At 39.0% G+C, this 27,333-nt stretch overlaps 1 protein-coding gene across 7 annotated transcripts; it reads right to left on the bottom strand.

Moving 5' to 3' along the window:
• Positions 1-418: 418 nt before the first annotated feature.
• On the bottom strand, positions 419-13,292 carry LOC135250522 (LIM domain only protein 7-like). Of its 7 annotated transcripts, XM_064326871.1 has the most exons (7): positions 12,971-13,292; positions 9,055-9,078; positions 6,967-7,139; positions 5,925-6,135; positions 5,154-5,429; positions 2,439-2,738; positions 419-1,961 (listed from the first exon to the last, which is right to left on the bottom strand). In XM_064326871.1, the coding sequence occupies exons 4-7, from the start codon at positions 6,023-6,025 to the stop codon at positions 1,877-1,879; spliced, it is 762 nt and encodes a 253-aa protein (XP_064182941.1). In that variant the 5' UTR covers positions 6,026-6,135; positions 6,967-7,139; positions 9,055-9,078; positions 12,971-13,292; the 3' UTR covers positions 419-1,876. The 7 variants fall into 7 exon arrangements, with proteins under 7 accessions (XP_064182941.1, XP_064182944.1, XP_064182945.1 ...); XM_064326874.1 differs by lacking the exon at positions 9,055-9,078; XM_064326875.1 differs by lacking the exon at positions 12,971-13,292 and having other exon boundaries at positions 2,439-2,735; positions 9,055-9,195.
• Positions 13,293-27,333: the final 14,041 nt, after the last annotated feature.

A 27,333-nucleotide genomic window follows, 5' to 3' on the forward strand; every position in this document is an offset into this window, starting at 1 on the left:
CTGCTGTGTAGTCAGGGAATGGTATAAGCACATATTATGGCTCTGCTATAAATCATTTCTTCTGCCAAAATGACAGTGGGGAGAAAAAAAGTAAATCTGGAACAGATTTCTATACATAAAGGATATTGAGCTATTGGATTATGTTTTTGTCTACATGTGGTTATCTGCAAAAAAATTGGATTTATCATCAAAATAAAAAGTCACAGAACTACTTACATCCTGTTCAAGATTTTTTATAAGATCAGGACAATGCATCCAAAAATAGTTTTACTTCTGAATGGCCCCTGCTTCTTGTAGTGTAACAGAGTCTGGATTGGCTTGTGTGGCCTTATATGTTGCAATAAAGAACTACAAACAAATGATATATTTCATACAGACTACTCCCAAAGCACAACATAACATGAAGTACACTGGCACATTCTGCTCAAATATATTTATTTGATTCTGTCAGACCTGATACAACTCCCAATCCTTCCACAGAGAAAAAATGAGGAACAATATAAAGCGGTATATAAATAATGACAACCTGGAATAAACCTTCGCTCACCACTTTGTTCATTGCATTCCTGCATTTATACGTCCGTGTGAACTCCCCACTGCTTGTGGAGGAGTGATAATCAAACCGTCAAACTCGAACGTAGGTGTTAGTCTCAAAGCCAGTCTCCCAAAATGCACCCATCATCATTATTGTCACCAAAGACTTTCCAGTTACCTCTTGTTTATTTCATATCTGATGTGCACCAGAATTGAATTTGTCCAATTTCAATTCAAGCAAGAAAAAAACAAAACAAACAAATAAACATAAATGAATATATGTATATATACACAATATAAAGTTCATATTGCTTTGTACAAAATATGTCCACTTGATATCTCATATCTTCATACCTCTGCCTATCTGGGCTGCAAAACTGAATCGCAGTACTGTTGAAGCAACGGGCCCATCTGGTGAATGTCATCACTGTCAGAAAGGAAAGTTCCGGAACGGTTGTCAAAGATGTGGCGGTACCTGGTCCTGGAAAGGAGGCTTCATTACACTTTAACAGTGTAACAGTGTAATGGCAGTTTCACTGCAGGTGAGGTGCAACACTCGGTCATGCCCTCACAGGTGTGATGTAAGCCACAGAGGTCTCCGTGAAGGCTGTGAAATGGTGTGTGGGTGTGTGTGAGCAGGAGGTTGGAAAAAAGACAGAAGAGCAAAGACGCATTTGCAAGACTGTAAATGCAAAAGAAATAATACCAGATCCACAACAGAGCCAAAAGCTGAGATTCTCACTTTCACACATGATGATGCCACCTCTAGACTCCAGGATTAAAATGTACCTTCAAAACATTTTTTTTAAATGAAACTTTCATGTTTGTTAGATGTTATATTACCTCTCAAATACTCACTTGAAATTGTACATTAGTAAATATTTGGAACTGTATTGCTATTGATACTGTAGTCATACAAAACATGTTTTACAGTATGCGATTGTATTGCTACTCTAACTAAATGTGCAAAGCAAATTTTCTTAAAGAAAATAAATGACCTATCTTCTGAACAAATGTACATACAATATGTAGGCATGTAAAAATAAGTCAGGAGCAGTATCCCTTTATGACATAGCTGTGTATAAATTATGATGGTAAGGAACCAGATCAGAATATTGTAATTATAGACACAGAATTGAAAACACATGGAGAATATTAGTTAAAATCCATGATTAATTATTAGACCACATTAGTATGCCAAGATTGGATATAGCATGATTATCCTTTGGAAAGTTGCTTCTGTCCATATGGAATCAAACTGCAGAATCAACCAAACAGCTGTGAGGAGGAAAGGGTGGGCAGAGCCTCTAAGTGCTTTAAGGTAATTAGGAGGCCTGCCAGTTTAAGGACGTGCAGGTGAAGGCCTTCCAAGCCAAGGACTGACGTCACAGTCAGAGTCATCTGACGATGAACCGGATTTCTTTGGGCTGCAGCCACCAGGAGAGAGAGAGAGAGAATATGACAGTAAAATCAGAGAGAGAGAGAAAGAAATTTCAGATGGATAGACAGAACAGATTAGTAGCAAGTAGGGTCCCCATTGCAGCAAATGAATGTTCATAGCATGACAAGAAAACAAAATTGCATGCTGTATTCACAGAAATAGCAAGATTAAATAAAACCCCACAAATTACAACCAGGCACAGCAATAACATTTTTAGATGTTGATTGAAGCAATAGCAAATCGATTTTCTGTAATTCACATTATGTCATTACAACTTATGGTTATCCTTATTGTTGCTACCCCTCTTATTTGGTAGTCATAGTTTTTTGCTCTGTATTGTTCTTTATGCAGCAGTCTCTATGTTTAGTTTAGGCACCATTGTTTTCCTGCTAGTAAGACAGCCATGCTAATAAGAATATTAGAATTTTATGTTACATGGTAACTGTGCTCTGTACAAACAAACCTGAGCCCTTGCATCTTCCTGTACCATGGACGACGCTGGGACCCCAGTTTGATCTTGCGAACATGAGCATCCTCCTCTGGCGTCCAATACTTGGGCAGGAACTTGTCATAGGCCACGTTTTTGGAGGGCTGGTGGCTAAGGCCCACCCTACGGGTATAGAGGTCATCCTGAATGGGGTCAGCATACCCCTCCTCCCCTTCACCCTCCTCATCCTCCGAATCCTTGTACAACTCCTCTGTCAGTGGGACATCCTCCAAAGAGGGCCTCAGTCTGCCAGGTGTGGGCGACGGTGAGGAGCTACTGTGGGATACAACCAACCACGGTCCAGATCAATCACACAAACTCACAAAAACATATACGCTATATTTTATACTTACATTTACTTCCTTGTGGAAAAGTACAGGGGAGGAATAACCTGTAGTTACAAACCTGTGATTGTAAGCAATATTTTTTGGTATATGTTCTTTAAATAGTTCCCAGTATTGTGTAAGTTCGGTCCTATTTATGAGATTTTCCTCACATTTGTTTTACTTTACCGTCATCTTTAATAACTCTGATATACAAAGCCCCTAAGTTATAGGGCGGTAACCAGAAGCTATTTTTACTGAGTTCCTCAGAAGCACAGGTCACATGATGAACATGGTTACCATGAAAACCAATGCACTGCCATCAGAGGTTCCAAGCAGAATGGACTTACAGTTTTGTCAGTATGTGTCATGGAGTTGTTTTATACATATGTAAATTTTTCATTTACACTACTAATATGATGATGAAAAACATATCTGATGTTTGGGTGAACAACTGAAAAAAAAACAGCATTAATGTTGACTGGCAGGGGCAAGTTAATTAAGTTTTACACTTCAGTTTTGACTGTGAGCATGTAAACAACAGAAGCTTGTCAATCAGATGGAAGCTGGAAATTTGGTCAGTACCAGGTAGAAGCTTAATTTGCGATTTCATGCAAAGAATACCAGTATGAGAGTTACCTACCACAATAGCTATTATATTATAGAATACTTAGCAAGCAAACCAGCTTTTCTTTTTTTCAACTATCAAACATATAGGCTCCCACAATGTTGCACACCTAACATTACTATGGTAGGATATGCCAGCTAGCTTGCCAACAAAATCCGCATTTAAAGCTAGTCAGTTTGTAAAATGTTTTGTGAAATATACTGAGTAAAACATTATGCCAATGCATGTTTTGTATTAAAAGATACTTGTTTACCACTAGCCACTATTAGGCTATGTGTTTTTCCATATCAGAAACTGCACTTAATAGTGATGTATCACTAATGTTTGAATTTGAATTTTTTCATTGAGCAACAATCTGTTATTTTAAAAATATTTTTGTATTGTCTTATATTGGCGTTCCTAAAAGTGCGTATTTAATTATTTGATCAACCTCATCCCATATCTCATTTATTAATAATGTTTTGCAGACAATACAATGGTGCAGTGGGTAGCACTGTGCCTCACAGCAAGAAGGTTGTGGGTTCGAATCTCCGCGTGGGTTTCCTCCGGGTACTAGGAGACTCTAAATTGCCCATAGGTATGAGTGTGTGAGTGAATGGTGTGTGTGCCCTCAAATAGATCGGTGGCCCGTCCAGGGTGTATTCCTCTCACCCAATGCACACTGGGATAGGCTCCAGCACCCCCCGCGACCCTGCTCAGGATAAGCGGGTATAGATAATGGATGGATGAATTTTCAAAGTTGAACATGCTCTATGGCTCAAATTTCTCAGCTTTGACGATAGTGACACAGGAACCATATAGAGCCAGATACATGGATGATAATGCCATGCATCTGGCTATAAAATCTGTCATATCATGGAAAAAAGTAGAAGTGTGCACTCAAGCTCTAGTGAATTTGGGAGAAAATGTCTCAGAAATACACACTTGAAAGTGTCCAACCCAGAAATGCATTCTAAGCAAGCAGCAGGCAATGCTTAAAAAACATTTTTTTGCATTTTTGCAAGGGAATGCAGTGCTTTTGCTCTTCTGTGAGGGAAAGAAAAAAATCCCCCCTGTCACCTTCAGGAGTTCTGTAGTGATAAGATGATAAAAATCTGGAGAAAGAAACATGACCAACTAAGCCTTAAGAACATTCTGTCATGTTAGACTATCCAGGTCTACACACACACACATACTCTCTTTCTTTCTTCTCTGTTTGACTGTCCATCCAAACTTCTGACAGTCTTTCTCTCTCGCGCAAAGACACAAACACACACACACACACACACACGCACATTCACACATGCACACACGCCTGATAAACACTGCAAGACGGCCCGATCTTCACAGGGCCTGTGGACGTGGGTTAGGAGGCACTCAGGGTTAGTGAAACATAGAACAACCACTGATTGAACAAGCAAGAGCATCAGCTGAAATTTGAAAAATCAAAATCCATTTCATTGCCAGTTCTAGAAAGGTGCAGTGTCTGCTGGTTATCGCTGTTTCAACAATAAAGCATTGTATTTATGTCATCAATTGGCTGAAGAGTCCATACATGTCATCCATTGTATCTTAAGTTCCCAAGACATAAATTAGCGGCTCGTTGAAAGGAAAGCACTAAGACCTGTAGGCACTGCAACCTTCTCGAACCAAAGGAGCCACAGGAGCAGTTTCAGGAGTTAGGCCTTAGAGAGGCTGGGTGAGCTCTCTCTGTTACGTTAAAGCGAACACAAGCAAACGCTCCTCCTGCAAGCGTCTGACCTGAGGTAGGCCAGGTTTTGCCGCGAGGGGGCCTGACGGGCGGCCGCCTGTTGTAGGGACAACCCGCCCCCTGCCCTGGTGCCCACGGGACTCATGGGAATGGCGTAATTGGCTGGGGTTGCGGGGGAGGGGCTGCGGAACCTGCGGCTGGCCAGGTCGTCCAGCACCACGTCGGGCTCCGGGCGGTCCACGTCCGAGTCGCTCTGGCTCTCGTACTCGTGCATCCAGGGGCTGAACCCACCCCAGTGGGCGGGGTCTGTGGTGGCCCAGCCTCCACTAGGGCCCAGCAAACCAACACCAGCCATGACAGCACCACAGAAAACCAGTAAACATCAGGGGTGAAGTGGCTTGACTCACAGCACCTCCAAACAGCGTAGCAGAAAAAAATAAATATTTGTTTGCTATATAGAACAAATATTATTGTCTCACTCCAATTAATTGTAGCTTTTTTCGTATGCAGAGTTCATTATTATGTCAACTCATACGGATGTGCTGCATAATCTCGGTTTAAGAGTTCAGCAATTCCTTACCAGATATTTTACTGAACAAACAGGAAGCACTGATAACTTATTCACAACTATAATAGGATGCATTTGTCCGTAAATGTTCTAAACAGCAGTTTTTTTGTTTGAGTAGAAGAGAAAAAGTAGAGGAAAAGCTACTTTTCAGGAAAAAAACTGCTCTGTGAGACAGAATGAAATGTTAAAATAATATAATAATGCAAAATAAATAAATAAAAATAAAAATAGCCAGCAGGTCCACTGCTTTTACCTGCTGTAGCCCATGTTGTCTTGTGTGATCCGACGGCCCCTGTTCTGGCCAGTCTGTTGTTTGTGCGGGTGCTCTGGGCAGTGGTCGGTTGGACTGTCCATGCTGGGGTGGTTCTGGCTGAACTGCTTAGCGACTCTGGGCTCTACTGCTTGTGGGGGGCGGTAGTGGAGCAGGTCCTCTGGCTCAGCCAATTCACCGTCGCTGCTACAGCCTGGGAGACAGTCTATTTTTAATGATTTAATGTAAGAGGGGAAACACTTTCCTCACATCTACAGAGTCTAAAGCCCAGCAAAGGTCTGACTAGACAAATGTCAAAATGAAGGCTGCTCATTGGCGGACCAGTGAGGAATGCTCAGGAATCTCACACCATGTGTGTACAGGCAATTTCAGGGCATTTACACAATCACAGATCCATTTGCTCCTGTGTCAAAGGGTTCAAACTGTGGACTGGAATATGGAATGAACTATGTTCAACAGCTGAAAGCTTATTACAAGTTCAAATCCAAACTGTTCTTTTTATGTATAAGCAAAATAAAGTAATTAAACAACCACCAGAGGGCAGTATTAATGCATTGCAAATACTTCTAATAAATGATATTCCATATTAAATAATAGAAGGAAGGAATAGAATAGAACTAATATATTGGGATATGGAATACTATCACGTTTTTTATTTGTATTTATTATTGATATTATACATTTGCTGTTAAATACAATAAATACAACAATAGTATTATATTATTATTATTATTATTATTATTATTATCATCATCATCATCATCATTAACAACAACAACAACAACAACAACAACAACAACAATAATAATAATAATAATAATAGTAATAATAATAACAACAACAATCATAATAATAATAATAATAATAATAATAATCAGCTGTTGTTGTAGTTATTGTCCAAACCAGATTCTTTTTTAACATTTAAATACAAAAAGCAGAAGTGTGTCACTATAATCTGGTCAGTGTGGTGGTAACCCTCAGTGAGGATGCGATGAAAAAGTTTTCTTTCAGCAGAAGCCCCTACCGTTGCTGCTCCCTTTAATCTGCAGAAACTCTCAGGGTTTGCAGACTCCCTCAGGTCCAGGTTTTCCCAGAGAATCCGCTCTCCTGTGCCCAGACTGCCGGAAGAGGATCTTCTTTATGCCCTCACTGAAACCGCTGTCCCTGCTCTCTGGACCGGGAGAGCCTTTCCGGCGCCTGGAGAAGGGGGCGAAGCCAGCGTCAGGCACGGTGTTTCACACATAAAGGAACCTGACACCCCTGTGTTGAGCTATCTGCGGTTCATAACAGCCCTGTGTGACTGCCGTTTCACACTGGAGCTGGTCATTTCTTTTATGATGAAACCCAATCATACCAACAGCTGTGAGCATAGCTCAACTGCACGCTGACTTTTCTCTTTTTCCATTTGAATCATAATTCCAGAGAAGCAAAAAACAAGGCCAGTCGATGCTCAGATGTTCTCACGTACATTTGGAAGTTAATTATCAAACTGTTCGTGAAGGTTAGATGAAGTTCAGCTAAATAGTATTATGCAAATGATGAAAATGATGGTCTTATACATGCATGCAGATGAATAATAAAAGCAATTACACAATGTTACTGTGAATTTTAAACGTGCTTGACGCTTTTCAATTTAAATCCTAGATTCTACAGAAACTGTGGGCTTTCTTTTTGTGAATACTGGTAATATAACCTTCAGGTGCATGCCCATCAAAAGGGTTAGCAGAAATTTCTGTTAACTTCAGAAATCTACCTTCAAGAGTCAAAAATTAAAAGCATTCCATGATCAGGAATGTAATACCAATGGTGCAATTTATATACAATGTGCACAGTACTATTATTCGCATTATTTTTACCATTAATAATAATAATAATAATAATAATAATAATAATAATAATAATAATAATACGCTGCTGTTGTAGTCATTTTCCAAACCACATTCTTTTTTACCATTTAAATACAAAAAGTGTACCATTCAACTATGCTGAAACCAACACTACAAGGAACATTCATCCATCCATCCATTATTTATTCTTGCTTATTCCTGGTCAGGGTCGTGGCTATCCCAGCATGCATTGGGCAAAAGGCAGGAATACACCTGGACAGGTTGCCAGTCAATCCCAGTTCAACAAGGAACATTCAATAAAAATAATAAAAAATCATTTAAAGAATTGTATTTTTTTTTTGCCATCCAAGACACTTGTATTATGTCAAAACAATAAAACTACTCACGTAAAATATCCATAATGTGGGGATATTTTTCTGCAGTTAATGAGTGCCTTGCTGTTGTCTGGTGCTATCTATGTCCATTAAAGCAGAGGAACAACAGCGGAACAAAATTCTATTGACCAGAACGTTTCCCCTTTTCAATCACTAGGATCTAACCCATTTGCCACTGCCATTACGCATTGAAACTTTAAGCGGTCTGAAGACCAACTGGGATGTATCTGTCTGTTTTTAAAAAGGATAGGTACTTTTGGAAAAAGTTTACGCACAATGCCGTTTCTGTTTAGCCGCTTTCATTCCGCGCGGCTCTGGAAACTCCGAGCGCGTCGTAGGCAGGAGGGCACCAAAGCGGCCGTGGTGTCTTTCAGTCCAGCGGTAACACAGAGAGGCTTTTGTTGCCTGCGCTCATCCAGAATGCTCCTGCCCCTGACAGCGCACAGTGTGCTGACCAGGTAGGCTATTGACTGGCACTGGACGCTGACGCAACTCAGTAGGTTATGGTGGCAAGCAGAAGCCTCGCTCTGTATGTTTCGAGAGGCATCAATTGTAAAGCGCTTTGGATAAAAGCGCTATATAAATGCAGTCCATTTACCATTTACCATTTCTGTGTGATTCAACTGTCGACACTAAAGCACTGTAAGCTGAAGCCAGTGAGAGTGTTCAGCTGATATCCAAAACAGGATATCTCTTATTACACTTGGCATATGCTTAACCAAAAGACAAAGCATATGACTTTGTCTCCAGGGTCTTTCGAAAACATTTTGTGCAGAACCAAGGTGCCAAGCAGGTTATTGCAGCACGTCCTATGGGTCTTGACGGTGGACTGTTGTTCACACAGGCATACACACACACACACACACTAGTGAAATTTCACCTTCTACTCACATCTGCCTTGTGGTCTCTTCATGCCTAAAAGGAAGGAGCTGTGTGGTTATGTGTGTGACAGAGAGTCTGTTTGTGTAGTTAATCAATCACAGCCTGGGAAAATGACAATAAAAGGATAGCAGGCATGTACAGATCCATGCGATATAGTTTCAAAGCTGAAAGCACTGGAAAGGGACAGCACAGTCACTACTGTTTACTAGGCTCCTCCCCTTAGCACAAAAGGTCAAAAGGTTGTGCTTTCAGGACCACAATGCTACACGCACACCACAGTGGTGCTCTGTCCCCTCTTTCATTCAGTACAGATGAGTCCCCTCACTGCAACCACAGACTCTACAGACTAACCAGATACCCATTCCTTAATTTGCTATACTTACCAACTACCACAATCTGTGTCTTTTTTCAAGTCTTTGTAAAACCTCAACTTCACAACCTTGCCTTTTATTCAGTGTTTGCTATTTTAGTCTGTGTTTTACTCAATTTTGGTTTTGCTGTGCAATTATTTGGTGTTTTTCCCTCTGTCCTTCTCTTTGCCCTTTAAAGGACATTGTCCTGTTTGTATTTCTGCATTTGGCCTTCTATATAAAACAACGTACATGCTACACAAAAAACATATACCATTATTGGATTTGTATTAGTACTTGTGAAGTTTTAGTAAAACACACATGTATATTTTGTCCAAATGGGAATTCATACTATAAATGAGCTTATTGGTTACCAGTAATATTCTATGACACATGGTATATATATATTAAAAAAAAAAAAAAAACAGGAATCACATACTCAATCTAGCACTCTCTGTGGTCCATATTTCAAGTTCATGCAGTGCTTCAATAAACAAAAATGAAGTTGCAATTAAATGTCAGCCTCTGTTTCCTTGAGTTCAAGCAGTGGGAAGGTTACGAGTGGGAACAGGAGTTTCTGGTGTTATATGACCGTACGGAGGAACATTCATTGCCACGGTATTGTAACTTGTTACGCCAATTCACAAAATCATCAGATTGGAATGTTTGAGATAAATGGCAGGGAGGATGAATGCTCAACGTTAAGAACTTGGCACTACTGTCTGATGGGTCTATAGAATGTTTTGCTATAGCCGCTAGTGTACTGGCAAGTCAGTTACTCAGTTTGTCTGTGGTGAAATTGCAAACCACATTGGTACATAAAATCTGTACAAGATGCATTAGTTTATCCTATTTTATATTGCTTCATAAACAATTAAAAAAAAAAAAAGTTTATTAAATATTTTATTAGATATTTTTTTTCATTATTTCCATGAATGGGGATGCTCTTTGCTGGTCTATGTAATACATGTTGCAGAGAACATCTATTCAAAATACACTTAGGTGTCCAGACATCGAGTTTTACTTAAAAGTTGAGTGGCAAAGTTTTAAAGCACTAGGCTGCCAAGTCCAGTCCTTTTCAGTTATGCCCAATGCAAAGTCAAGCTACAGGGGTCGGACAAAATAATGAAAACACTAGAAAATTTTTATTTTAACCTTGAAGTAACTAAATCACAATTACGAATGCAGCTATACAAGGGAGCCATGTTAAGGTGAATGCCAAGCAGTATGTGTTAGCTTTGAAAAAGGACTGACAATCATTACTTTCATATGTGAGTTCACAGCAACATGAGGCACCTAACAGAGTTTAAAAAAGTTCAAATAGTCAGAGCCCGAATTGTAGGTGTATCTGCCAAAAATTATAATATCACATGCCAAACATGAATAAAATGTATCAGCAAAGAGGAACAGTGATCACAAGCTGAAACAAGGACAGATGGACTCTTAGTTGTTGAACACCCAAAACTGCCACCACAAACATTACCATAGAAACTAATCACTTCTCTGATCCAGTCTCAACAAAAAATCTACATTGTGAGCTTCCTAAATGCTGGTATCTGTGGTGAGAAAAAATTGGAAACCAGGTGTATTTAAGGCCAGTGTACAAAAGCACATGACCTGGCATAAGGAGCACACAATCTGGACCCCTCAGCTATTATAACATGGTCTAGTGAGTTGTGTTTACCATTTTCCCTACATCTGGAATTCTTTAGGTTTGGAGAATGCCAAAGGTTGCCTCCAACTTATGATGTCAGTTGCCAACTGCTGTCGGTTTCCAAACAGGGTGATGGATCTGTAATTCAGCATTCCAAGCAGTCCTACAGCTGTTCTGAAGGTAGAGGGTGGCCCCACTCCTGATTAGTTACTTAATACTCATATATTGTTTTGCGTTTACTGTACATTATATGTCCAACCCCTTCCATACTGCAATACAGCAGTACATTCAACAGAAAAAAAGACAAAAAGCCTTTTCAGGTGGTCAGTGGTTTAAACACTTCTGGTTTTATTTTATCATCACATGTGTATAAGCTAATTCAAGAGAACCTACTGTACCAATAGCATCACCACAGGTGATGCTAGCTTTATAAGAGTTGGGTACATAAGTCTGCCATGAACATGATGCAATGCTTAATGCATAATCGTAACTAGAAAAATTGAGTGTGGATCTTTCCTGATTGTAGTTACTAAATTCCTTAAGTATTTGCATCTCTATTTTTAAACAAAAGAGCTGATATAAAAATGCAATACATTTTATCTATTTAAAATACGGCTATAACTCAATAGCTTTTATTACAGTGTAACGGATGCAACCTGTCTGAGTTGACAGCAGCATGCCTTCATGAGAAAGTAAGGATGGTGATAAATACAGCGGGAAACGTTCTATAAAAAGATTCTGGAATTATTTCACCATTCCAGTGACTCGTGTCAGATTGTAGCCTCTAAAATTAGATTCAGCAAATCTCCCTGCCCTTCACCCCTCCTACTTGTACCAAGGTACGGTGTCAAGAGTGTTTTCAAGTGACAGCTAACTTACTGTCCATTAAAAGAGTTGTTTGATTAATAGATCTCTGTGCCGGTGGAGCAGGTGATTGGAGAACGGTGCAGGAACCAACATGAAGTAAATAGGAAATGTTTAACAGTAACCTGAAGAAAACAGACTGACCATGCAACGTATTGCACAGCTGCAATAATATATATAAAATACATTTTGTGCTTAGTAAACAAAAGCACCAGACTTTGTCCTCTCATAAACATGTGGGCAAATGGAATGCATTTCCACTTATTAAAACTTTTTTTAATGCCACTGACTTGTTATGCATTACTGTGGTGATGTAAAAATCAAATAGTGAATCCGAGTAGGGGTCCCATTCTAAAATATATTTACAATGATTTAATTTCTTTGTGTTTACAATGCGGAGCAAGGGTGAACAGTGCTGGTCCTGGAGACCCACAGTATCTGCACCAACTCACAAAACCTACACGGGGTGATATGACTGCGTACTACTTTCATATATCAGTTAAGTTCTAGTTAGCAACAAGATTCAGCAGACCTTGTGACTCTCTTGAGCTGAAGTTTGCCACGCTGATAGAGGCAGTCACCAGACCTAATGTCACCATTCATATATTCCTGGATGAAAAAAAAGATCATTTCCATATCCTTCCCGAACACACAGACATCACTCAAAATACTTTTCTTCAGCGTCACAACTGTTTCTCACATCTGGCCTTCAGCAGATCCCAAAGAACTCACTCGGTTAAACTCAAATCCAATCATTAGAATCAGTCTCATCCAACAAAGTTACATTCAAATCCAAATTCATTATATAATGAAGCTTAACTAACTCATTAAAAGCCAAACTCTGACTCATTAGAATCAAGCTCATTTAATGTAGTTAGATTCAAACCCCAACTCTTTCGGAACAAGCTCAGATAAGACTTACATCTGAGCACCATACGAATGCCGAGCGTGTTGACACTGGGGTGTAGAACTTCACAGTCACAGTTTTCAAACTTTGACAGGTTGCGTCGTGCCCTCAGAACTTTAGGCTCTATCGTTCAAAACAATCCAGATTTACCTTACAGTTCGCACCGCGGAAAGGTCCGGCAGATCATCTGGACAAGACAGCTGCAGCCAGCCCTCTGCCCGCAAGCCTCCAGGAACGCATTAGCTTCGGGCAGACCCAGAAGGCAGGTGGGGCTCCCACATTCCCACTTATAGAATCACATGGGGGATCGTCAGCAGACACAGCCCAAAAACCGAATCCTAATTCTAGATCTTCAGAAAACAGATTGGAGCAGAGACTGTGGCATATGTAATATAAACAGTGACACAATGTCACATCTAGGCAATAAGTGTGACTGCAATGGCAGGCTCTTCCAACATCGCTGGGCAGAGTGGGAGGACTTGGTCAGTGGGCAGTGATTGAGCAATGTACAGCTGACATGCAATGTGGCCACACAAAACTGGAGACTAGAGCCCTCTAGAGGGCTACCGAGTAATTTCACACACCAAATATTCAATATTGCATTGCTTTGGAAAAACAGCGGCATGGTTTAACAAATCAGATCCCTTCTCTCTTCCTGCTCTCTTCAGATCCCTTCTCTCTTCCTGTTCCTCTTAAAACCCTTTAAGAGTATGGGATGATTTTTCAACTAGTGCAAATGCAATTGCACTTGTTTTGCAGAGATCTTTTTTTGCATGTTTAGTGCAAGGGTAAATGACCTTGTTGATTCTGTCAGCCTTTTCATGCTGATGCACAGTATGTGCTTCTCTGTAGTGTTGCATAACTGGTGATCATTGCGCCAAAGACAGACAGAGAATAACCTGGAGGTTCTTCTTCAGTAAATGAAGGAAGCAGACTGGAAATTATGTAACACCCTCTTGTGTTTTGGATAAATTATTTTGATTCTTTTTATTTGCTTTTTTTGGAGTTACTAATCTATCCATTGTTTGAAATTATGCAATCTTACATAATTATCTCCCACAGTGCAAGGAGTAGAAATAAGCATGCATGAAAAATAGTAATTTTACCAACACATGTCAAAATTGTAGATAGATTTATTGTATGTGAGACACTGAACATAACCCATCCAGATGCAAAGTACACGCACACAATCTATTCCTACAATAAATCTTGTAACCACATTCTTCTATAACATAAACTGCCACAAGAAAATGCCATCACTGAATATATGCCAATAAAAGCACAATAACAAGACTACTTTCTTTTGAATGAGGCCAAAGGAGTTAAACCTGGTAAATATTTATTATTTATTTTTTAAACAAGTATTATTTTCATGTGGTCTGGCAACAGTTCATCAACATTTACTGGAACAATTTTTTTTTTACTTTAATGTTTACATTACATCACAGTAAACTGGTCATTAATGATATATCCCCTGTAGACCAATTGCCAAAACATTTTGCTGCGACTAAACAAATCTTTTTCTTATTTCAGGAAAACCAAATTGGAATGTTTTTATTGTGACATCACCAGGCCTTCAAACTTTGCATGCTGGGATATTGTGGCAGCTGTAGAAGATCTTGGCAGGGGTATCACAGAGAACATATGTGCTAATGTTTTTCCTGTGAAGGGAGGACCGGACAACTAGGTTAGGGGCCTATTCAAACTCAAGGTGTGTGTGTGCAAAATGACCTTAAGTCCAAAACTTGCACACCTCAGCAGTTTAAGTGAATTCACTTTAGTGCTTATACCGTGCGTTAGTTAAGGGGAAGCAAGATATTCTCATGGGGTATGAGGAGTCTGAGAGTATGTCTCATGTTAGACTGAGATATATTAATTCAGGCTAATTTCAGCTCATTTTCCCCCAATCCTCTGCATTTTAACCTCTAAAAAAGTGGGACAACTGGTAAACTCCATAAGACAATGTTGCCAAAGTACAAGTGGGTTCTTTTAAAGAGTTATTTTATTTCAGGCAGAATACTAAATGAGTGGTAGTCAATATATTTCTATATTCGAGTTAGAATTTACATTGTTATTTTATTGTTCAATTCCAATATTATTTCCATCAATTATTAACAGGAATTAAGCAAAATTGTTCTATAAATTTGACCTGGTACCTGTGTAATTAAGGACTACACAAGTTTTCTTTCAATCGATGAATAATGCTTTACCACTAAAATACCCTATGCACCCAAAATTAGGAACCCCGATTGGAGATGTGCGTATTTTTAATGCAATGTACGGGTCCATTACCCTTTCAGGTCAGCAATGTCTAGTGGCTGGTCAACTTATTTTTAACGGTAGTTCACAGGTCTGTCCTTTCATGCTGCAAGTTGTCAGCAACCCCACTTGCATTACCCAAAAGGCCTGCACCCAGCCACAAGAAACGTCCTCACAATGTGACTGGAATGGTCTGTCAATGTTATAACATTGTCAATACATGCCAACAAAATTGTGGGAACGTTTTGTGTTAGCTGGGGAGACAACGCATAATGCTCTCTTTTTTGCCTCTGTTATCTTTGTTCTCTTTACATTTGAACTGGTATCTGCTCCTAGTGCAGGTAGTAATGTAAGTTTCTTAGGCCATTATCATGACCTGTCAAATTATTGGACTTGAATGTTATTTTTTACACATAATTAAAGCTAATCTGACTGTAATTTGGTGCCTATATTCCCTATTTGTGCATTGTAAAAGTAGTTAAGTGCAGGGAGACAAACATGTTCCTGCGGTGGCTTGAAATGATCTGTTTGTCGTTACTTGCCTTCTATGGGCAGAGCCAGAAGAATGGACTCTCATTGTTTTGGTCAAACAGAACTAAAAGAAGCCCTGAAAATCAGGAAATAAACAGCATATTTTTAACTCAGGGAGGAGCTAATTCTTGTTTAATAGGCCACTGTTTCAAATGGGCCTATGGAAAACTATCCAAAATACTGACTCACTTATTCAAGAGTGAGTTTTATTTTCCACTGTTTTGTTATGAAGTCTTTTTTTTTCAAATATTCTTCAGCTTTAAGGTGAGGACAGTGACATTTCACAGTGAATGCTTGGAATGCCTCTCGTTTTTACAAAAGCTTCCATTTGATTGTATTTTTTTTTTCATGATTAAACTCACATCTGTGTCCAAAAGTCATGTGTTTCAGCATGTGTTTCAAATTTTTAATTTATCACTGTCTTCTGCAACGAAGTGGCTCCCAATATCAAAGATAAGCATGTGTACAAGGTGAGCCTGAGTAGCTTAGTGATTAACATTAAGCCACAAAGCAATGTGATGATATGTCTGTCACTTCTCAAAAAATTCAAGTTTTCTGTGGCTAAGGCCTCCCCAATAGGTGGCACCAGAGCACAGTTCCAAATGTGGGACCAAACACACAAAGAACCAAAATACTTGGCTCTTTTTCTACAAAGCAATGAATATAAACAATGCGATTAAGCCCCATATAATGTTAAAACATAAGTAAATAAATAAACAAATTGTAAAAAAATAACAATATGGTCTGGGTTATTACCTCATTATAGCTCGGGTCCTTCCTAGCCTCACACATACTGTACAGGCGACCAAATGGTGAGGATTGAAAGTGAAGTATTGAGGGATTGATGCTGTCTGCCATCTCAGTCCCCTGAGGTAAACGGTTACAGTGGGTATGGGAAAAAGGATTGCCCACAATAGCTCTCCTGATGCAATCGTGATGCAATAGCGTATCATTCCTGCTCAGAAGAGGGTTCTCTGGTACAGTGGTGAAATTACAGTTCATATCATTGTGGTGACTGAAAACACCCTTACAACACACCTTTCAAGAACTGCATTTTCATAACACAGATGCATACACGTGTAGCAATAAAGCATGATTCAGGTGGTCTGTGACAGACTGTTCACGTTTGTAGCGTGTTTGGTTAATGCGAATTTGAATCTGGACAAAAGCAGAGAAGCATGTTTACGTGCTCATTCCCGCTGGGAGCAGCTGGTCTCCATCTAGTGAATGCACAGACACTATAACCCATTAGATACATACCCTGGCAATTCTGTGTCCTTAATATTGAAGCCTGAATCATTCCAATCAAATATTTTTGTCTGAAAATTCATGAAGCAGCATGTGACCAAATACAATAATATGCCAGTTGATGTTCTGTTCTGTAATATAGCATTGTTTCCAACTGGAACCACCCGCAGCTAAGAAACAGAGGACAGAAGGAATGTAGGAGTTGAGTATCTAGTGAGTTTAGATAATCTGTACTGGAACAACCAGTATGTTTTGAAGCAGAGAGGACAGAATGAGCCTTGGAATTAAATATCTGGCAAGTCCATAATATTTGTGGCAGCAGTGGCCCTGTAGCTGACCCAAGATGGAACCTAGCTCTGTTACACCCAAAGGAGGTGAAAACACACACAGTTGTGAGGCGTGGGAGGAATCGCCCTGAGCGTTATGGGCCATGGGAGGCGTGGAGCCTCTGTTCTGTCGATATGAATGTGTGTGGCTCCTGGGACCCCAGAGGAGGAGGGGGAGGGGCCTGAGCTCCACTGTGGGGGTGTGGCATGTGATTTATGACTGATCTTAACTGAGAAAGCCTTTCTTCCAGGAATGTCTGTGCATTCACTGAGCTATAGTGGAGCCTGTTTCTGGTACCATACTGAGTTTGGTCATCCTCCTCCCTCTTTTTCTCCTTTTAATTTTTCTTTTATAATAATAATAATAATCAGCATCATCATTTTCATTATTATCATCAAATTATCCATTTCAATTTAATCAATTCCATTTCATTATGGAAAACCATTTTCTAAATAGCAATAATCCTATATTATATTCTGACACAATTCACCTTGTTATATTAAAAACAAACAGATAATCCCAGTGCTACATGCAATTCTTTTCATAAATTGTAATAATATAAATATAGTTAAATTCAAAAGCATTGGGACAATGAATATGAGGTGTCCGCTTTAATTAGAGTGTATTTACACCTACATCGGGTCACCCAAGTAGGAATTACAGTCCTTTCGATGCATAGTCCCCCCATTTTAATGTACTCTTTAGCAAATTCTAAAGTCTGGCTGTTCTGTTCTTGAGGCTTACCAATGGTTTACATCTCGCAGTGAACGTTTTGAGGTTGCTGTATGCTGGTGTAGTCTTCACTTTATGGTATTCTTTGACACATCTACTGTATGCCTGCATCCTGAAGAGTGTTCTTGATCTGTTCAACAGATGAAAAGGAGTTTTTCTTCACAACTGAAAGTATTCTTGAGTCATCCACTACAGTTCTCACTACGGTTCTCATTAAGCAGTTAACATCCTATCATGCTCTGTAGCATGTATAAAAATGCTGTTCTGGCCCAGTTGACCTCGATTTTGGATCAAAATGGCTAGAAGAAAAGATCTAAATAACTTTGAAAGAGGGTTCATTATTGGGGCACGGATGGCAGGAGCTGCTCTACTGGCCAGTGTTTCGATAGGAACAGTCATCTGCATTTAGATCTATGGGAAAGACATCAGTAAATAGGGGAAATTGTGGTCGAAAGCACACATTCCGTGACTGTGATGCTTGTGCATTAGTGCAATATAGAAAAAAAACAGAAGAGCAGCTCTTCCTCAGGTGACTGAAAATGTCAATGCAGAACATGATGAAACTGTGTCAGCAAGAACAGCACGTGCAGTATACACCAAGAGAATGGTACAGGCCTGAATGCTTGACCCCTACAGTGAGGGGGTCCGGTGGCTCTGTTATGCTGTGGGAGGCATTTTCCTAGCATGCTTTGGGTCCACTTGTCCCCTTAGTCAATGTCCCCTTGAGTCACTGCAAATCAATGCTAAGTTAATCTGAGTGATCACCTTTATCCTATGAAACATTTATATCCTGATGGGAGTGGTTTTTTCCAGGATGACCATGCATCCACGGGGTCACTGAATGGTTTGATGATTATGAAAATGATATGAATCATATGCTATGGCCTTTGCTGTCACCAGACCTCAACCCAACTGAACACCCATGGGAGATTTTGGACCAGTGTGTTAGACGACACTCTGCATCACCATCATTGATTCACCAAATGAGGGAATACCTTTTGGAAGAATGGTGTTCCATCCCTCCAGTAGAGTTCCAGAGACTTCTATGTCTAAGCTCATTGAAGCTGGTCTGGCAGCTCGTAGTGGCCCAACACCTTAGTAAGACATTTCACGTTGGTTATTTCTTTAATTTGTCACCTGTCAGTGTGTATGTGTGTGTATATATATATATATATATATATATCGCAGTATACAGATCAAAAGAAACAGCTGCTCATAAAATGTTATGATTAAACAAATCAATCCAAGGCATTCAGTCCAAGAAAGGGGCCTGTCCCAGGGGTGGTTTTACTGTAGAACAGGTCATGTCTTTAAAATGTTCATCCCTGCTGTGTTGCTTTACACCCAGACGCTTTCAGACCCAAAGTGGAGCTGCATATGATCATGAAATTAAAACTGCTCCATTGCAGTTAATCAAATTCTTGGCCAGTGAGATCAGTGGGGTGGCAAACAATCAAATGAGCCTGGGCAGCTTGCAGTAATGTAGGGCCATTGAAAAAGGTGGTGAATGGCTAAATAACAAATCAGAGAAAATACACTGCCACCTGGTTTAAATTTAACGGGCTGCCCACAAGATCTCTGCAACTTTGCAAGAGTACTTTCCACAACCACAGAGCACAATATGGGACCCATTAAATTTCCATTTAAATTAATTTTAAACATCATTTTTACCACTACTTTTACATTTCCTGCCATAGAATCTGTCAATGTTATGAAGGTCCCTGGTGTCACTGTGTGTAAATAGACAAAGGGAATATGAATGTCAATAAGCCAGTTGTTTGTACTGTGAAGAAAAAACAGTGGTTGTATGTTCTGAACCTGGGTGGGTAATATAAAATAAAGGGGATAATACCATGGTTCATTGGTTTATAGTGTGATTACATATTTAAACCATCTATGGGAACCTCATCAAATTCCTCAATTAAACTAAATGTAAATCAATTACTTATGTACGTGTTCAAAATCAAGATGGCTGTTCTTTTTTTGGAGTGCATGCATTCTCTGATGATGTTTTACTTACCTGTTAGATTAAATTTTAATGGTGCATCATAAAACTTTGTGATATTGCCGGACAGACAAACCATCTACCACATTATGGTCCGTATTCAATCAACAGTTGATTTTAACTTTGACCTACAAATAAATACAAATCAGGGTTTAGATATCTCCATATTAATGCCATTCAATAACATTAATTTTCTGAAGACTGAACTGAAATGCAATTTACTCCACCCATTGTTATTATTAGTTTGCAGTACAAACACATTTAAACAGTCAGTTTCTGAACTTGCAAAACTGTGTCTGTGAGAACAAGTGGAACCATTGTGAACCAGAGTTGAGGTTGAATTTGAATCCAGACCTTCGACCAAAACATCCAATTTTGGTCAAGCATACTTTCCTTTGTATATCACTGTCAGAATGAGGGTTTGAATCTTAATAGAATCAGCTCAGTCCTTCTCTGAATTGTCAGTATATTACTTCAGCACAGCCCAGATTCTGAGGTAGTCAATGATTCCATTTTGAGCAGTATGTTTTTCATGGCTGGTTAATGTATGAGCTCATTCATACGTTCTTACCACTCTATGGAGTTGTTAGTGTAAGACCAGTTTATTGTTTTGTTCATTAGCGGTTACTGGAAAGCATGTGCTCCTCATTTTGCCGTTATTGGTTTCCATTGTTGTTTTTTAACAGTGGACGTTCAGGTCGGTCAAAGATATTACCACGCCTTTTAGTGAAACACACTTTTAGCAGCTGTCAGCAATTCCAGAAAAGGCCACAATAACATCAAAGTTTTGGGGTTACAAGTGAGAAGGGATTGTATTTTCTTTTTCATTTCCAAGTTCAAGTTTCTCTAAGTCCATGGGGGGCCAGCAATGCTGAAACTCAGTTTTCCAAAAGAAGCACGAGCAAAGGCATCTGCGTTTTGGACACAGAATCAACATTAAAATAAACCACTCTACTCCTTGCAGAAACGGGTTTTAAAAAGGCAAAAATATTAGCAGTTGAACAGGTTTACTGGTTTAAAATCTATCAAACACTCAATTAAGTTGGGGGGTTTCCTTAAAACAACTCATCATTATACTGTTTGCTTAGATCAGTATTACATATTACAAGACATTACTTTACCTCATGGTTAATGAGAGCAATAAGATTTTTAAATAACTTTTTCTCCCCAGGAGTGAAGCCACAAATCTTCCAACGAGAAGTGACTTCATAATTGCTTCCAGTAATTTCAATGGGAGCCGATGTTTTGCATCTACAAGGCATGCTGGGATAGCTGGAGATCCGAGTCAAGCTGGTGGAGTCAGTGTTGCCAATTTAGCGATTTCGTCGCTAGATTTAGCGACTTTTGACCATCCCTAGCGACTAAACATCTTATCTAGCGACTAGCGACAAATTTGGTGACTCCTCGCAATTTTGGCAACCTCCATTCTCCATTGTCAAGCAACAGCAAAAATCACCTTTCACTGATTTGTGAATGACGTCATTGTCTGCCTTTCCTAGTGCTCTAGTGTTGCCCACATTTATAAAAGTGATTGACCTATGTAGAATCAGCCGCTGTAATCACACGGAAGTAGGTTCTAAAGATCTAACAGATACTATGCAGCTTGGCCAACGTCATTGGAGGGCAGGCGGACACAAAACCTACACTATGCCTATCGCCGTGCATGGTTAAACATACATTTTTTAAAAATATACAAATGATTATGTGGGGACGTCAGGCATATGCAAATTAACGTATGACATCATCTAGCGACTTCTAGCGACTTTTAGAGGAGGACTTAGCTTCTTTCCATAGAAAATAGTTGGCAACACTGGGTGGAGTGACCAGAAGGATCGGCAATCCGGTGTGAAAACCAATCAGATTAAAGATCCAACGTGTAAACTGTCTCCAATTTCAAATTTTATTTTCCCATTCTACTTAGTTCTGTTAAGAAAGACTCCTTAATTATTGTTGTGTAGGGATTTCCTTCATACACAATCAATATCCATTTAAAAAACATTATTTAAAAAAGGAAACATGCCCACAAGTGGCTTATTGTGGGAGGAGAGAGTGATGCCCGGTGACTTGTCTGAGGATGTGTGGCTTTACCTTTAAATGTATATCAACCGTAAAAACACTTTAAGTACCTGTTCTCAACACAAAAAAGATTATCCACAAGCTATTGATCAAAGTTACAAACTTTGGTCAATGTATCAACATGCAACCTCAGTGCAAGGTCAAGCAAGCATGATCCCTTGATCAGGTGACACATTATGCCTAATTAGCTGGCAAGTTTGCTTTTAATGAGCTGAGCTTGAAGCTAAATGGTTTTTAAACTACTTTTATCTCCTTTATTATTCTGATTTGTCAACACTATTTTGTAAATGCTGGTTAAGATTACAGTCACAACTGCACTATTGCAAAGTTATGTCATACTGTCAATGACTCAGCTGGACTGTTGCTTAGTAACAAGGGCAAGGCAAGAGAGAAACTTAGGAAAGTCAACAAAAGATGAAAAGCAGGGAGGAAGCTCATTCAGAAGCACAAAGAAAAAAAGAAACAGAGCTACAATAGACCCATTGTAAAAATGGATATAACCATTTCCATCCAAGGATAAGCCATACAAACATCACTGGTACTTAGGATAACCTTACAAACTGAATGACACATTGGCTGCTCTAGCTTAAAAATTAGAAAAACCACATCTGTTCATAATAATAATAATAATAATAATAATAATGATAATCAAAGACATGCATGTAGGCTAATTGGAGACACTAAATTGTCCATAGGTATGAATGTGTGAGTGTATGGTGAGTGAATGGTCTGTGCCCTGCAATTAATTTCCTCCCTGTTCACAGTGCATTCTTGCCTCTCGCCTAATGCATGGTGGGACAGGCTCCAGCACCCCCGTGACCCTGTCAGGATAGGCAGGTACAGATAATGGATGGATAATAATAATAATAATAATAATAATAATAATAATAATAATAATAATAAATTAGTTTTTAAAAATCCAATTTCATCTCTAAACATTCAACAAAAATCAGATGGGAACACCAACCATACGTTTAATCACAGGAGATATTAATTTTTTTTTGACAATAAAATAATCAAATAGAACCAATATGAATATAATATATATGTACACTATATGACCAAAAGTATCTGGACACCCCTTGGTCTGAGGCTGTTTTTTATGGTTTGGGCTAGGTCCCTTTGTTCTGGTGAAAGCAAAATATTAATGCTACAGAATACAGTACAATCACATTCTAGACAATTCTGTGCTTCCCCAACAGTTTGGGGAAGGCCCTTTCCTGTTTCAACATGCAAATTCACTTGGGCACACAGCAAGGTCCACATATAAATGGTTTTGTTGAGAACGGTGTGGAAGAACTTTACTGGCCTGCACAGAGCCTTGATCCCCACCCCATCCAACATCTTTAGGATCAATTGTGAAGCCAACTATGAGCCAGGCCTAATCAATCAATCAGTGCCCAGCCTCACTAATGCTCTTCTGGCTGACTAGAAAAAAAATCCCTGCAGTAATGCTCCAACATCTCATATAAAGCCTCTCCAGAAGAGTGGAGGTTATAATAGCAGCAAAAGGGTGGACATATTATTTCCCATTTTGGATGAGATGTTGGATGGCCGTTGTCCATATACTTCTGGCCATGTATATATACACTCACACACACATACGTACATACATAAACACACACTAGATACAGAGCTACATTTGAACATTTAATAGTTAGTTGGAATAAAATCATGAAGCTCCTTGTCCCAAACAGAAGGTGTGCAGATAAAGACACTTGACACATTTGTTATAATGGGTAGAAACGAGAACACGTGTTGTAAAAAGAAGAGAGATCTAAGGGACCTTTTTCAAGGAATTTCAAAAGCTTGAAAAGCAAAACAATTCTGGAGGTATGGAGGAATATATAGTACCAGGGAGAGAGTAGGTCTCTTAAATCTCAGAATGATCAAAGACCTTGCTCATGTGTTCAGCCCATTGCAAAATTACTGCTGGACCAGAGGGGGGATTATTTGTCCTCATCAATAAACAATCTGAGCTAAATTGGGTGAAACAAATATGCGCCTGATTGCTTCCATATTTCCATATTAAAATTAGTAGGATAATCATAGGAATAGTGCACAGTGAAATGTTTAGTTTCATTACACGGCTTTATTGAATGCTTGATTCTGATTGGTAGTTTCAGACATTCTCCAGTCTATTTCCAAATAATGACTGCTCCTGTTAGTCAATACTCCCACATAGGCCAATATTATCTATGAGAACACAACGGAAAATTTGTTTAATATTAATTTAAACTTATTTTGACTAATTAAACTATTGATCGATTTCTTTTGCAAGGAAATTAGTCGTACAATAATCAGGATAATCCATTCCAAGGTGGTCTGCTATTGAAAAATAATGACCTTCGCAGAGGTATTCAGTTTTTGAGCGCACAACCTCATCGTGAATTATCCTTTACCCCTTCACACAAGCCAGTGGCCAAGATGCCAGTGTCCTGATATTGCTCAATGCAGACATTCATTGCTCCTGCAACCATCCAGTGTGTGGATACAAACTCTGTGTTCTAGTTTTATTAGTATACTATACACTGAACCTATCTACAACTATCCGACCAACTATCAACAACTACGATTATGCCACCACTGCCGCATAGTTTGTCCATTTAACAAGCATCCCCACCCAGACTCAACTGTTACTATACCAACCGGGCGTGACAAACTGGACAATGGTGTCTACCTGGGAGTTCATAAAAATATTATTTCACCACCAAAAATGTATATTCCATCACAGAAACAAGACAAAGCCAACAATAAACCAAAAGTATGGCAAAACATTGGTGAAAAACGCTGCTCACTAAATAGCTAAATAAACAAGTGAAATTCTTGTATAATTATACTACAAAAATCTACTTTTAGAAAAATATATACAATACTACCATTCATTTTTCATGTAGAGATGTCCCTTACAAGATTCAGAGGTCATTTATCATCTTGGACAACCCATTTTTGAAATACACGCTCGTTTGCAATACCTGTATACTTTCTCAGGCAGCTATGCATAAATCCGCATGTGCTCTCTGTGCCATTGTTGCCCTTTCCAGTTCATTCTGGTTTGATTGACAATTATTCAACCCAGTTGAGGACAGTATAAGCTTTCCACCTATGTATGATATATCACATTGGACATTTGGAATAACGGTTTAGGGTCGAGCACAAGCAAGTTTGGTCATGCCATTGCAGCTTCATGCAATCAGCCATAGCATTAGCAGAAAAAGACACACACCTGGTGAGGCATAACTGTTGTTTTCCTTCATTCTTCTCAGCATGGTTGAGGCATATCATCACCTAGCTGATATGGATTTGGAGTCAGAAGAGGAGAGAAAGGGAGGCTCCTCTGAGCCTAACAGCTTTCAGTTCTCTTGGGAGGATACATACGAATATGGCGAAGATGGCCTTGCTATATTACTGTTCGCAATATTTCAATTATATACGTTATTGTTTTTCCACTCTACCTTTGCCTTTACCATATTTTTGATATTGTTATTTTGGCATTGGTCATAATCAAAAACTGTTAGCCTTAATGCCAGACATATTTCTATTGGGGGCTAGGTAATGGCTGTTATCATAGAGGCATCGTTAGCATAGTGGCTTGTTGGGACCAGCTTTGCCAGAATCCATACCACTCACAAAGAAATTGAATGTATTTCAGGAGGTTAGGAGGTTATTTACTAATGAGGACATTTCAGATACTATAGCGTACGTGATTGTAGATGGAGTAGCTCAGTCGTGTAATGTTTGATGCACCAATTTTTCTTGAACCTAGAACATTGGCAGCATTTTCCTGATGGTGGAATATTATCTTTTTATTGTAAATGAAGTAGACTATGGTATACAGTATTAGTGTCTCCATGAGTTATACTTGTCACTTAGGGCATGGAAAGTACATATTCACATTTACTGTGTGCTGATATGTGGTAGATGAATGTAAAATTTCTCTTTGACACATTATAAATAGCAACATTTGTGAAATGCACAGAGAAATGTCCATGCAGGGGTGTATGATTACATATTTAGGTGTATGTACCAAAGTGTGTTATAATGCTTTTGCATTATGTCATTTGCTCTTATTCTAACATGTCTAATGGTTCTCCGGTGAAAAATTAACAAAATGAAATGCCTTATGCACAAAAAAAAAAGTATACCTTTTTGGAGAGGTTTTTGGACCCGTAGATATCCATCACCATATAATGAGGAAAAGATAGAAAGTCAAACTTGAAAAACATGCAAAAGTGAGTTTCATGAGTTAGAATAGTTGATTTGGAGTGAAATATGTGATTATTTTGTGATTTACAGTAATTTTGGATAGATTTGGAGACCCTAACGGGCACCAGGGTACACTGCTTACATTTTTCTTGATAGATCTTTAGTAGTTCTGCTTATCACCCTCAGAGTTTGCACCCTTGTGGTCAAGGAGGTTACGATCCAGGACAATTATAGGTTATATTTAATTATAGGTTACATTTGTGACTCTTGGAATTTCTTGGAAAATAAAAAAACTACACTAAGTTCGTATTGTAAATGGTAGAAGTGTCTTGCTTAATTTAAGCCATTTTACAAGTCTCTGTGATGCTCACATCTGGGGTTATAACCCCTTAAATGGAACACTACATAAATAGGTGAGGATCAGCCAGATTTGGCATCTGCGCAAAGGGGTTAATTTGACTCTAATAGAGTTAATGTGAGTTCAATATGAATCACATACCCTATATCAGTACTCTATAATGGTTCACATAACACTCAATATTTAACTGTGTATAAAGAGAATAACCAGAAAAAGTAAAAAAAAAATGGTTCCATATGTGCTATCCTGAGACTTATTTCATGGAACCCCAAATCACAAAAAAATGTTGGATTTAAATGACAGTTTATAAACACCTACCTTGTCCTTTGCATGCACCTTCTTGAGGCAATTACCCGCAGATACCTGACCTATCTGAAGAATATAGGAAACATTTTTGCTCTGTTATACTTTGTGTTACATAAACCAGTCATTACCTGTAAAAATATCCATGTGTATTGTATTTACAAAAAGAATTGAAAAGGAGCAGTCATTTCCCTCTCTCCTTTAATAGGGGGCATGTAAGATAGCCCTTTCCCCCTCCCAGAAAAACCTCAGCAAGCAGGGGTGTCAAAAAGGTGATCATTTCAACCTGTAGCATTAGCAATATGGAGTTTACTCCCTTCTGGAAGTGCAGTGAGCATTTCCATCTCTATGCAATGAAAGAGTAAATCACTAATAATGCCACAGAGTTAACTAAATGATGCGGTAGAAAGAAAAGATCATCTAAGATCTATCCAAATCATTGGTCAGAACATAATACATAATTCCCTC

Source organism: Anguilla rostrata, chromosome 3 (assembly GCF_018555375.3).
Source record: "Anguilla rostrata isolate EN2019 chromosome 3, ASM1855537v3, whole genome shotgun sequence".
Taxonomy (NCBI): Eukaryota; Metazoa; Chordata; class Actinopteri; order Anguilliformes; family Anguillidae; genus Anguilla; species Anguilla rostrata.